This window comes from Cricetulus griseus, chromosome 2 (assembly GCF_003668045.3).
Source record: "Cricetulus griseus strain 17A/GY chromosome 2, alternate assembly CriGri-PICRH-1.0, whole genome shotgun sequence".
Classification (NCBI taxonomy): domain Eukaryota; kingdom Metazoa; phylum Chordata; class Mammalia; order Rodentia; family Cricetidae; genus Cricetulus; species Cricetulus griseus.
In genome coordinates this window covers 200842318-200855139 of record NC_048595.1, presented here as the reverse complement: position 1 = coordinate 200855139, position 12822 = coordinate 200842318, and the positions used below count along the sequence as shown (strand labels likewise).

Genomic DNA, 12822 nt, shown 5'->3' with positions numbered 1-12822 from the left:
TTTGCCCCCAGGAACAAATTCAAACACCAGAAGCACCCGCTGAACCTAACCATGTCAACCTCTGGAAGCTTGCATATCAGTATACTGCCCTGTATAATTTTTACAGTACTCAAATATGTAAACTCTTCAGAAGTCTTCTGTAACGCCTTGGATAAGTTTCATCTGAGCTCCCACAACTCTCTGGTAGCTCCTGGTATCTTCTGCTTCTCTGATTTGGTCGTTTCTCCTCCAAGTCTCAGAAGGAATCCTGACAAATAAGCCTACTTTAATATGATACCAAAAAAGACGTAAAAAGTGTTTGCTGAATGAATGCTGTCAGATTCCCATTATGAACCATGCCTTCATTGTGACTAAAAGCAGTCACCAACACCAAGCATACACACCCACCTCACACAAGCTGATGGCCCCCAACCTTATCCCATGTCTAATATACTCACAACTAGTGAGGTCACTGAGGGATTTTTATTTGTACTGATTCTGCTATAAAGTTGCTGAGGTAGAGCCAATTGTCCAGGATTGGACAGGGGCAAGGAACAAAAGAACCCAAGGAAAAGGGTGCTAGGGGCCTAAGTTATAGTGCAGGGCCTCTCAGTCATCCATATAAACAACAAACTCCGTAATAAATACAGGGTATGCAAGGATCAGGGACAGGCAGGATGGTGAGAGGCTACAGAGCCCTGGGGACTGAAGGAGTATAGAGCCTCCTTCCCCAGCCTCTAAGATCAATTTAGGACATATGGAGAAGAGAAGGTTTTAGCCTGAAGGCATCAAGAAATGAGAAGACACCCCTCTTTCGAGGAGCTGCTCCAGCACCCCCAATCCCTCCTTTGAGTAGCGGGGGAGGCAGAGGGCCACCAGGGGAGTCCATGGAGCTGGTCCGCTTGAGCCGAAGTCGGGCACGGGCCTGGGCACCCCAGGTCTTACCCCGAGCTGCTGAGGCCACCAGACACTTCTGGTACTGAACCTAGGAAGAAGTGGAGTGTGAGCATCCAGCTTTCTGCCCTTGGATACCTGAAAGCTTCTGTAAGGCAGGTAACTGGCCAAGAATTTTTTCTGATACAATGTCCATAATCATATCTTTGGTCCCTATAGAATTCCCAGGTAGCTCAACAACAAGAACATAAAACGTGGCATTTACTGAGCACTTAAAGAAAGCTAGACATTGTGTTAAGTGCTTTGTATGATAACTTAATTTAACCTAGTTATTTTAAGAGGTGTTGTTGTACTCATGCAAATGACAATACCAAGGTTCAGAGAGAAATGATTTGTCTAAGACAGTGGTTCTCAACCAGTGGGGGATCACATATCAGATATACTGCATAACATATTTATTTACATTCTAAGTAATTGTATTTACATTACCATTTGTTTTTAATAATAGCAAAATTACAGTTATGAAGTAGCAAGGAAATCACTTTATGGCTGGGGGAGGTATGTCGGGGTCACCACAACATGAGAAATTGTATTAAAGGATCATTGCATTAGGAAGATTGAGAACCACTGGTCTAAGGTCTCACAAATAGAAAATGTTAGGCCTGGCATTCAGATGTACATCTGTCCAGCTGTAAAGCCTGCACTTTCGTTTGTTTTGGTTTTTCAAGACAGTTTCTCTGTGCAGCCTTGGCTATCCTGGAACTCATTCTGTAGACCAAGCTGGCCTCAAAATTCAGAGATCTGTCTGCCTCTGCTTCCCAAGGGCTGGGATTAAAGGCCTGTGTCACCACAACCTGGCCAAAGCTTGCATTCTTAACTACACCTACCAGAAGACTCTCCTCCATCCCTCACTGTTCTATAACAGTATCTAGCAAAACAGATTCTCTAGTGATGAGAAAGTCTATAAACCCAAGCCATTCCCAAAATAACTTTCCTAATCAAACTCTTATTTAAATTACTCAGAGCAGATACTAATTACTTAGCCTTTCTACCTCCTGTTTACCTGCACTGTAGTTTAAGTAGACAAAATCTACAGATCTCACTTTTACATCTTGCTTAAAATCTTTCAAAAGTCCTCAGTGCCCAAGGCTAATCTCTAAGTTTCTGTCATTCTCTCTGTTCTCATCTATCATTACATCCTCTTGCAGGCCACGCACACCATGTTTCTGGGTACTCTAGCCCACTAACATCTCTCTCACATACACTCCTGAGATTCTCTGACATATCTGCCCTATGTCTCTTCACCTGGCATACTTCATTGGGTGCCTTTTCTTTCCCCCCTGCAGGAGGCCTTCCTGCCACTTGAGGAAGCATTTCCATCATCATGTGGTATATAACTTGTTTCTGATGTGTTTCTGTTCTGTTCTGTAATGGCAAAGACTTGTGTGACTTCTATATCAATGAATTCTCAGAATTATAGTAATTGAACCCTATACTCACTTGTTTAATGAATAAGTGAACTGAATTAATTAGCTTAAGTATCCTACATTCAAATGCCCACATACACCAAGAAATATGTTAACTCAGTCAAATAGTGCCTACTCTGTATAGCACTTCACCTACATGCTGAAAGGTGTTATATAAGTGTGCCCATGAGTGTTGGTGTGTGTACCTTATATTAACATTCCCCATATTTTAAGAAATCAGAAATAAACCAGGTGTTTGTGGAGCACACCTTTAATCCCAGCACTCGGGAGGCAGACACAGGCAGATCTCTGTGAGTATGAGACCAGCCTGGTCTACAAGAGCCAGGACAGGCTCCAAAGCTACATAGAGAAAATGTGACTCAAAAAGCCAAAAATGAAAGGAGGGAAGGAAGGAAGGAAGGAAGGAAGGAATCAGAAATAGCAATTACTATGTGAAATGCCCTAGACTTTTGAGTATTAGTAACCAACATAAAACTTAGCAAAAACAGCATTAAGAGCCAGATATACTTGTAAACTCCTTTGGCCCTGGGATCACTGGGTTGTGAGTTAAATGGAGCTGCCCATGTTGAGCCCACTGCATAGTACAGAGCAACTGCAAGGAAAAGCCCCTCCCATTCCCATTCCATCCCTAACTCACCATACAGGCAGCTTGCACAGCTTCAGAGAGTCCACCAGCATGAGGCTGGCACCAGAAGGCTGCACACTGGAAGGTCTGACAACCAAGGTCAGCGATGAGGCCAAAGGTATGTGGATCACGGCCAACACCAATAAAGGTTACAAGGCGCACAGGGCACTGCCACAGTGGCTCTTCCTCTGCACTAGCCTCTGCCTGCCCACAGAAAGCCTAATCACTACAGTGTTAAGCAATGGCTAGACCCAATACTTTTAGACCCAAGTAAAGACACACACCCCCCATCTCAACATGCCTGCTCATCCTCCAAAGCCCCAAACTTCACCCTCTTGCGGTACCTGAATGGGATGTGCAGTCATCAGAGAGTCAGACACACTGAGCATAGCAGGGACCCAGGTTTTCTGGTCCCCCCGGGCAGTGAGGGTACCAATGGCCTCATTCAGCACATCCATACCTGAGGAAACATGCCTACTATGCTGTCTGGCTTGAATAGAAAGGGTCTGCAGGGAGTTTCTAGAACCCTTTCATTAACTTGGGATTCAGAAAGATGGGAAGAGAATACTTGGGGCTGAGCTTGGAATTCTGAGTTGGAAGAATGGGTATATCCCAAGCTACATAAGGTCATGCAAGAACTCTAAGACTAGATACAGTGTAGATCGAACCTCACCCATCAGCCCCCTCAGTCCTCACCCATGGCTTTGTTGACTGGCAGGATTCCCATGTACAGTGCCTCATACTTCTGAGCAGCCTGTCTCACTGCATCCAGCAACTCCACTGAAATACACATATCAAGTACCAATCTAGCACAGACACTCAATTGCCCCTCTCCCCACCCTTCCTGTGACTACACCACTATGCACAGGTTTCACTATGTAATCAGCTCTGGTTGGCCTGAAACTTGCTATGAAGAATAGGCTAGCCTTAGACTTGTGATGATCTTCCTATCTCTGCCTTCCAAGTGCTAGGATTACAGCCATACCTCACCACACCTAGCTTCTCCACCCTAATGGATGTGCCGGGACTCGAGGTAGATCTGTTGCTAGCAAAGGAAAACCTGTAGATGTACCTTCAATTTACTGCTTTAGATCCCTGGATATAGACTCTCCAGGAAGAAGCTAAATAACTAGGAACTCCATACCCTTACCATATCCATCTTTCACTAAAGCAGCCTGATATTGCAATGCAGCAAGCCTTTCCCATACCTTGCCTCGGGAAGTCTTCAGGGGAAATAGGATCTGGGGAACAGCAAGCAGCTTCTCCACTGACTCCTGTCCTCTCAGACAAGATCTAAAATACAGTTCAGCCAACATGAGGCACACACAAAGAAAGGGAAGTCAGGGTAAGGGGCCAAGCCCACTCTATCCCAACTCCATATTCCCTGCCCACCAGTAGCCCTCACCTGTGCACAGAGCCCCTGTAGGGCACTTGCAATGGCCTTTGCAGGTACATCACAGCGAAACACATGGCACTTGAGCATACAGCTGTCTTTGTCACCCGCAACAAAGGCAAAGTCCCTGGCAGGGACAGGGACAGGCTGGTTAGGGGCAGGGGCTTCTAAGTGCCTGGCTAAAGATATGGCACAGTTGGAATGGGAAAGTCAGAGTACCTAGTTGTCACATACCTGTCACTGTTCCAGAAGCATGTGGGAACACAGGATAAAATCAGCCCAGCCTCTCAGATTCTCCCCTATCTGTCCCTGCTGAGCTGGGCCCACCCACCCCAACCAGGATTGAACCAGGCAGGGAAGGCCATGTTGGGTCCACATCAGAGGATCTGTGTCCAAGGGTTCAGCATCAGTGGGAATCACAGCCTGCAAGGGGGGGAGGGTGATGCAACTCTTGCTTGGGGGAACACAGAAGTCCTCACCGGCCCTTGGAGCTGCCCACACCCCAGACACGGATGTGAACCAGAGGTTGACAATGGATCAGACTGTGGTCCAGGGGATTCACCAGGCTCATAGCATCTTTCTTAAGGATCATCAACATGTTCTGGCCCTGCCAAGGACAGAGAGTTGACAGGTAAAGGTGACTAAGATGGCAAACAAGCAATTCAGGGAAAACCTACCTCTGCTGAGCCAGAGGCTGAACCCCTGGGGAAATCAGACAACTCACCTCACCCCAAGCACCATCATGGGGCTGGCTCTGGTTGCGAGTCTGGGCCAGCTGCTGGATACAGTTATTGACAGCAATACTGCTCTTCCCTGGTGCCAGGTCCTCCTCAGGTACTTCCACCCAGCCCAGAGAGCGGACTGCAAAGCACTGACAAGACAGGGAAAAAGAAGTAACTAGATATGGAATTGAGTGGTGGGTGACCCAGGATCCATACATATAAAGTCTGGTAGTCCTTTCTTGAAACTTAATCAATCCTACTCATTATTATTCTATCCATCATCTTTCCCTTGAGATCTCCCAATACCGTAAACTGACCACCATGTCCAATCATTACCTTAGCTCCTGGCTCCAGGCTCCGGACATAGGAATCATCTCCATACCATGTTAGAGAGTTACTGGAATAGAGTACAGTCAGTAAGAAAAAGATTATTATTCCTACATTAGGGGCAATGATGAAACCTAGCCTACTTAATCAAGCACAGAATTTGGGACAAGACCCAAAATATAGGACCATAAATGCAAACCCAGAAAAAAGATCCAGAATATACTAACAAATTGAAGTTTAAAATTTGACAAAATCCAAGACACAAGACACTGACAGACAAAAAGACACAAATATGGATATGAATTAAATTTTGTGGACAAAAGCCTCAAACTAAAACGAGAGACTCTAGAACACAGGAACACCCCCCCCAAAAAAAAATTAACAAAGCCAATGGATGGGGTCTACTAGAACATGATGGGTCAGAACATGGGGCACAGAACATGGACCTAATGATAAGAACTTAACAACAGACAAAACTCAAAATAGTCAAAAGGCAAGCGCATGGGACAAAGCCAAGCCCAAACTGAGCCCTGAATGAACAGAATCCAGAAGTACAATTTAAAAGCAAACTGTGGAGGCAGGCACAGTATCATCTGTGTGAGTTCCAGGCCAGTTAGGGCTACATACACAGTGAGACCTGAGACACTGTCTCAAAAAAAAAAAAAAAAAAAAAAAAAATGTGGGTCCAGCTTCATTTTTGAGTGGCACCGTAACCCCAAGGCTTTCATTTGGCCCGGGTCACCCCTGTTACCTCCGGTTCAATGAACTGTCCAGGCTGGAGAAGGATCTCCCCTTGGGAGGTCGCAGTTCCCAAATCCCTTCCGTCCCCTATTGAGTAGAGATCAGTCAGTTGTGCAGCAGGCCCTGGTCCACACATGAGCTCAGGCTCCCTCCTCACATTCTACCTACCGTTCCAGGATCCTCTGCACCTCCTAGTTCCCAGGTTGGGCGCTGCCACTGAGTGCTACCGCTGGGTACATGCCAATAATAAGTGCCTGCAGCATCACGGATCTTTCTCCAGCCAGGAGGTAATCCTGTCTCCCCCTCCAGATTTTGGTCCCCCCACAAGTCATCTAGGAACAAGGGATTAAATCAGGGGGGCATATTACTCGTGAGTTCCCAACAATACCGTCATAACCCTCGCTCCATTCCACAGGAGACAGCCCTACACCTAGATTTCAACTTCCCATTCGTAAAGACAGCACATGCAAGGATCAAAGTTACCCCTGGCTCTCATTCCTGAGACACCACCCACCTCCACCCCGTGTTTGAGCTCAGGTAGCCTTCCTTCACCCCTCATATCCCCTCAGCTTTGGGTCCTCCCAATCGGACCCTTGGTGCACACCATCACAGTTGACCAGAATGATGGCCAGCATATAATCCTTGCCCAACATAGCCTCCGACGACTTGCACTCTCAGCCCACGGCGACCTCCGGAGCTTCAGGGCCTTGCACAAGCCCAGCCCCTGCGCCGGAGACCGCCGGGCCAACAGGCGCCGCGCAAACACTGGGCGGGACAGGGCGGGCCTCGGGGATGGGGCGGGCAGAGGCGGGCCTGAGCAGCCCGCGCCGCGGCGTCTGGGTCCCCGGGTCGTCGGGTGTTTCGGTGCGTGTGTCCTGCGAAGCGCACCGGCACTAAGAAGCCCGCACCCTTAGGCAACTATGAGTTCCTCAGACGACGGAAGACGGGCGAGGACGTGCGCTCTGGGCACCGGGGCGCGGATGACATCATCGCGTGGAGCCTGAGATCATCACGCCCCGACCTGTCCCCGCGCGCGTACACACCCCAGGACCAGACGGGAGGGGTCCAGGGGCAGCCTCAGCGAGCACAACCTTGACTCACTAGGAAAACGCCCCGCCCTTTCCCGAAATGCCCCGGAAGTGCCTCTACCCTCAGTAAAGATGGAAGTAGCCTTTGACCTAGGGAGGCGGGGCTGCGCATGCGCAACAAGTCCGGCGGGGAAGATGGCGGATGACAAGGTGAGTTGAAAGCGAGGTCTGCTTCGGTCGGCGTGGTTTTCAAATTCCTTAACCTTTTTAGATTTGAGCAGAGACGACAGAGGTAATTCTTGTTTTTCCCTGGGTTCCTGTCAACTGCCGGGACAGTAGGGGGCTTTAGGCGAAGGGCTACTCTTCTGGGAACTGACACGGTACCTAATTATGAGCACACATTCAAATATATTCACTATGTAACAATCCTCATTCGGGCCGTTTTCTAGTCCCTGACGTCTCCCTTTCAGAGACAGCGTTTCCATTCGACCCTTACCGCCACCCTCATTCAGACACGTATTGCTCGCTTGTTGGATTTCATATTTACATGCCATCAGACTGAATCTTAGTCACTGTTGCTGACAGTTATTCACCACACATCCGTGTAGTCTCTTTCAGTTTGGAACGGCCTAAACAGATACCAGGTTAACCTCGAACTGTACAGGGAACTGCTTCAATACATTATTCACAGTTGATCTGGAAACCCAGCATCACCCACAGATTTATTAATAGCCTGCCAGTTTCTCTGTCAGGTACTGGGACACACCACTGAAAGCAGACTAATGGCCATTTTCAGCAGGCTTGTACTTCAATCAATAGTACTTCCTTCCTAAAGCTAAGTAGAAGTTCCTCTGCTTGTTCTGTGATTCTGTAGAAGTCACTGCAAGTTCCTGGTGCACATTCTGTCACCTCCCTGTCCCCCATATGAGTGCTTTGCTTTTCAATGTGTGTCTTCCTTTATCCCTGCCATCTCAGGGAGGTTTTGTAGGAAGAGATTTATTTGGTTCTTCCCATCATCCCTCCCACAGCTCACCTAGTTCCTAGCCTCTGGTAAAATTGAGCAGGGCATGGGACTGGGTCAAGTATGCTGGAGCCAGCCTCTCCCTTGTCCTAGGATTCTCTGCCCAAGCTTAAGGACCTGACATTTCTCAAGAACCAGCTGGAGCGCCTACAGCAGCGTGTGGAGGATGAAGTCAACAGTGGTGTAGGGCAGGTAAGGGCCCCAAATGCTCTTGGGAATGTTGAATAGGAATAGAGTTTTATTTTAGCAAATGGACATTGAGGACCCAAGAAAATTCTCCCTGAGAAAAAAGCACTTGAACTGGGCATTGTGGTACACACAACTTCAAGGCCAACTGGTCTTCTGAGAGAATTACAGGCCAGCCAGTGCTACACACAAGAGACCTTGTCTTAGAACCAACAGGGGAGGAAAAAATAACATTTGAGCTGAGATCTTAAGGTGTTAAATAGGAGAAGTGGGGATGAGGGTGAACATTCCGGGTACCGAGCACACAAAGCCTTGGCGGTCAGCAGCAATATGAACATGAAGTAGGAGAGAGGTAGTTTGTAGTCATCAGAGGCCATGCTAGGAAATGAAACTGGAGGAGCAGGCGGGGCTCAGGTTCCTCAGAAGCCTTTCTGGCATTCTGACTGGATGGCATCTGATTAGAGCTCTCTGAACCTGAGATTCTGGTATTGTGTGACTGGGATTCTGACATTCTTTTTTCTAGCTCCAGAATTTTGAGATATCCATTGGAGAAAAGAGCACAGCTGTCAGCAGTTAGGATAAGCAAGTGATCAAATGCTCTAAGCCCAGCTTAAAAAGGAGAGCACACCTGATTTCTTTTTGTGTTTCTCCCTGCAGGATGCCTCACTCTTGTCTTCTCCATTCATCAAGGGATTCCTGGCAGGCTATGTGGTGGCCAAACTGAGGGCATCAGCAGTATTGGGCTTTGCAGTGGGCACTTGCACTGGCATCTATGCAGCTCAGGCGTATGCTATACCCAATGTGGAGAAGACACTGAAGAACTACTTTAGGTCACTACGAAAGGGACCTGACTAGACCCTTTGGGGAAGGCAGGATGAGCATGTTGGGACTGCAGGTGGAGGCCTTTCTATCACAGACACTCTGCCCAACTTCCCCTGCTATTGTTCCTTTGCCGTCTCCACCTATACTATCTCTTTCATCCTTGCTTTTCTTCCTGCAGAGAGTGGACAGTGATTTGTCAGCCTGCACCCTGCATTCCTTCCCTCCCTAGTTCCATGAGACTAACCTAAAAGTATGGCTCACGAGTGCTGTCTTCAAGCCCTAACTGTGGAGTGTGCAGCTGACTCTGATCCTAGGTATTCTTTCTGGTGATGTGCCACAGTTCTGCACTCGGTTTCCTTCGGATGTGTCCCAGTTCCTCTGTCCCTTGCTAACTACACAGGCCACCCAGGGTCTGGTATGGGCCATGAGTGTAGAAGATGGGGGTATGCCAGGCCTAGCCCGTCCAAGACAGGCTCGCTGGACCCTGATGCTATTCCTGTCCACTGCCATGTATGGTGCCCATGCACCATTCTTAGCACTGTGCCATGTGGATGGCCGAGTGCCCTTCCGGCCCTCCTCAGCTGTGTTACTCACTGAGCTGACCAAACTATTGTTGTGCGCCTTCTGCCTACTGGTGGGTTGGCAAACGTGGCCCCAGGGCACACCACCCTGGCGCCAGGCTGCACCATTTGCACTATCAGCCCTGCTCTATGGCGCCAACAACAACCTGGTGATCTATCTGCAGCGTTACATGGACCCCAGCACCTATCAGGTGCTGAGCAATCTCAAGATTGGAAGCACAGCTCTGTTGTACTGTCTCTGCCTTGGGCATCGCCTCTCTGCACGTCAGGGGTTGGCACTGCTGCTGCTGATGGCTGCAGGAGCCTTCTATGCATCAGGTGGCTTTCAGAAACCTGTGAACGACCTTCCTGGGCCCCTGTCAGCAGCCGGAACCCATCCCATGCCCTTGCATATCACTCCTCTGGGACTTCTGCTCCTCATCTTATATTGCTTCATCTCTGGCTTGTCATCGGTGTACACTGAGCTAATCATGAAACGACAGCGGCTGCCCTTGGCTCTCCAGAACCTCTTCCTCTACACTTTTGGGGTGATCCTGAACCTCGGATTGTATGCTGGCAGTGGTCCAGGCCCAGGCTTCCTGGAGGGTTTCTCTGGATGGGCAGTGCTTGTGGTGCTGAACCAGGCAGTAAATGGACTGCTCATGTCAGCTGTCATGAAGCATGGCAGCAGCATCACACGCCTCTTCATCGTGTCCTCCTCCTTGGTGGTCAATGCTGTGCTTTCAGCAGTGCTGCTGCAGCTCCAGCTTACAGCCGTCTTCTTCCTGGCCACACTGCTCATTGGCCTGGCTGTGTGCTTGTACTATGGTAGCCCCTAAGGCCTTGGCCACCCCCACTCTCACTTGTGGCTGTGTAGATTAGATGCAACCACCAGAGCCACCTCCCATCTCACCGCCACACCACATCCCAGCAGCCCTGTAACAAGTGCCTTGTAAGAAAAGCTAAGGAGGTCACGTTAGCCTTTGGATGTTAAGATGGGTGAGCGTTACCCCTAGGAGGCATAAAGGGTGGGCTTGGTTAAGGAAACGCCTAACTGCATCCCTATAAAGAACTGGGAACCCCAAACCCAGGCTTAGGCAGTCTATCCTTGAGGAACCCGGCCTTGTCCTGCATGAACATGGCTACTTCATGTGAAGTTTTGTTCCTGTCTGCAGTGGTCACTCCTGAAGACCCCTTGCCCTGAAGCTTCCTGCTGTCTGCTCCACACAGCATGACTTCCACATAAGGGATAATTAGTTTGCCCACTCCACAGTGCTGTTCCTCTTACCCAGCCGTTCTGGAAAGGTCAGAGGGGGGCTGGAGCTTGACTCATCTCAGGGAACACTGCCCCTGGACCCTGGCTTAAGCCTACACTCCTGACCCCTGTGCTAACTCAGGGGCCCTGTTGTAGCCCACTTCACCTCTAAGGCACTTAGGAGGTACTGTTTTTCCCACTCTTGCCCCCTCCTAGTGGTGTCCCAGCTCCCAGCAGCCAGGGAAGGCTCTGCAGAGTAACCAGGGACCAGGTACAAAAAACATTTATAGCTAATCAGTGTCTAACTACTTAAGCAATAAGGTCTTAATAAAGTGTTCAGGGTGTAGGGTGCTTCCTACAACCATTCACAATTGTCCATGTTGTGTGTGTTTCATGGCTCCCCTCAAATGACTTCCCTGAGTTTCCTAAGTAATTTAGGCTTAACATCTAGAGTAGGAGAGAAATCTCCCAGCTGTTACCAGTAGCATTGGTTGTGGATCTGATACCATCTTGGCCTGTTATGGTGGGGCACATCTGTGATTCCAGCCCTCCGGGAGGTAGGACAAGAAGAACTCGGGTTCAAGGTCAGGCTGAGCTACTTGATGAGACCCTGTCTCAGAAAAAGAAGCATTGAGGGTGTGGTGATGCAAATGTGAGCCTCTCCTTGGGAGAGAGGCAGAAAGACCAAGAATGCAAGCAAGTGGACCTGGCTAATAATGGTTAAGACTGCATGCTGCTCCTGCAAAGGACCCAGATACCCAGACAGACACAGCCACGTATATAATTCCATCCCTTGCCCTCCATGGCACTCATATCCACAACACGTAAAGTGTGTGTGTGTGTGTGTGTGTGTGTGTGTGTGTGTGTGTGTGTAGTGGTTTTTTGAAACAGGGTTTCTCTGTGTAGCAACTCTAGTTGTCCTGGAACTCCCTCTGTAAACCAGACTAGCCTCAAACTCACAGAGATTCGCCAGCCTCTGCCTCCAGAGTGCTGGCATGCACCACCACTGCCTGGCTAAAAGAAGATAGATAGATAGATAGATAGATAGATAGATAGATAGATAGATAGATAGATCTTTTTTTTTTTTTTAATGAAAGACCAACCTAGGCTACATAAGAGTTGATCTCAAAAAGAAAACAGAGCCGGGCAGTGGTAGCGCACGCCTTTAATCCCAGCACTCAGTGGGCAGAGGCAGGCGGATCTCTGAGTTCGAAACCAGTCTGTTCTACAGAGCAAGTGCCAGGACCGCCTCCAAAGCCACAGAGAAACCCTGTCTCAAAAAACCAAAAAAAAAGAAAACAAAGGCCAGGTATTGTAGTTCAATAGATAAGCACTACTTACTTGCCTACACATATAAGCCCTGTGTTTGATCCCCAGCACTGAAAAAAATATTTGTTTTTAAATCAAGCCCTGAGATGTTTAGAGATTCTTGGGACTGAAAAGTACTCTTCTCAGCAGAACAAATTAGGCTAGAAAACACTTAAGGCCACAAATATGTCTCGAGGCAGGGTTTCACATCATAGCCCAGATTACATAGCCCAGGCTGTCCTCAAATTGGAAGCAATCCTCTTACCCCAGGCTCCAGAGTGCAGAGTTTATGACCATGAGACTCCATACTCAGCCACTGTTTTGATTCATTCCCTCTGGTTCTGTCATGACTAGTATCTGTTGTCTGTCCTTTGAAACCCTGGCCAGAGAACTTTCAGACACTGCTCCCCAGAACACTGTACCCAATACTTCTGTTGTCCTGGTGCCAACCTGTAATCCCAGCACTCCAAAGTT

The 12822-nt window shown here is 48.5% G+C and overlaps 3 protein-coding genes across 4 annotated transcripts; 2 read left to right on the top strand and 1 right to left on the bottom strand.

Annotated features, from left to right (window-relative positions):
• Positions 1 to 108: 108 nt before the first annotated feature.
• Positions 109 to 7175, bottom strand: Apbb3 (amyloid beta precursor protein binding family B member 3). Of its 2 annotated transcripts, XM_035440190.1 has the most exons (14): positions 6773 to 7175; positions 6337 to 6500; positions 6179 to 6255; positions 5437 to 5497; positions 5103 to 5249; positions 4858 to 4985; positions 4613 to 4618; positions 4391 to 4505; positions 4194 to 4278; positions 3682 to 3765; positions 3330 to 3445; positions 2998 to 3189; positions 925 to 964; positions 109 to 247 (listed from the first exon to the last, which is right to left on the bottom strand). In XM_035440190.1, exons 1-14 carry the CDS (start codon positions 6819 to 6821, stop codon positions 159 to 161), a joined length of 1353 nt encoding a protein of 450 aa, XP_035296081.1. In that variant the 5' UTR covers positions 6822 to 7175; the 3' UTR covers positions 109 to 158. The 2 variants fall into 2 exon arrangements, with proteins under 2 accessions (XP_035296081.1, XP_027256598.1); XM_027400797.2 differs by lacking the exon at positions 109 to 247 and having other exon boundaries at positions 444 to 964; positions 6773 to 7169.
• A 4-nt stretch (positions 7176 to 7179) lies between these two features.
• On the top strand, positions 7180 to 9294 carry LOC113830746 (SLC35A4 upstream open reading frame protein). The gene is made up of 3 exons (XM_027400803.2): positions 7180 to 7406; positions 8311 to 8409; positions 9061 to 9294. The coding sequence occupies exons 1-3, from the start codon at positions 7329 to 7331 to the stop codon at positions 9256 to 9258; spliced, it is 375 nt and encodes a 124-aa protein (XP_027256604.1). The 5' UTR covers positions 7180 to 7328; the 3' UTR covers positions 9259 to 9294.
• A 332-nt stretch (positions 9295 to 9626) lies between these two features.
• Slc35a4 (solute carrier family 35 member A4) lies at positions 9627 to 11416 on the top strand. The gene has a single exon (XM_027400798.2). It carries the CDS (start codon positions 9650 to 9652, stop codon positions 10622 to 10624), a length of 975 nt encoding a protein of 324 aa, XP_027256599.1. The 5' UTR covers positions 9627 to 9649; the 3' UTR covers positions 10625 to 11416.
• Positions 11417 to 12822: the final 1406 nt, after the last annotated feature.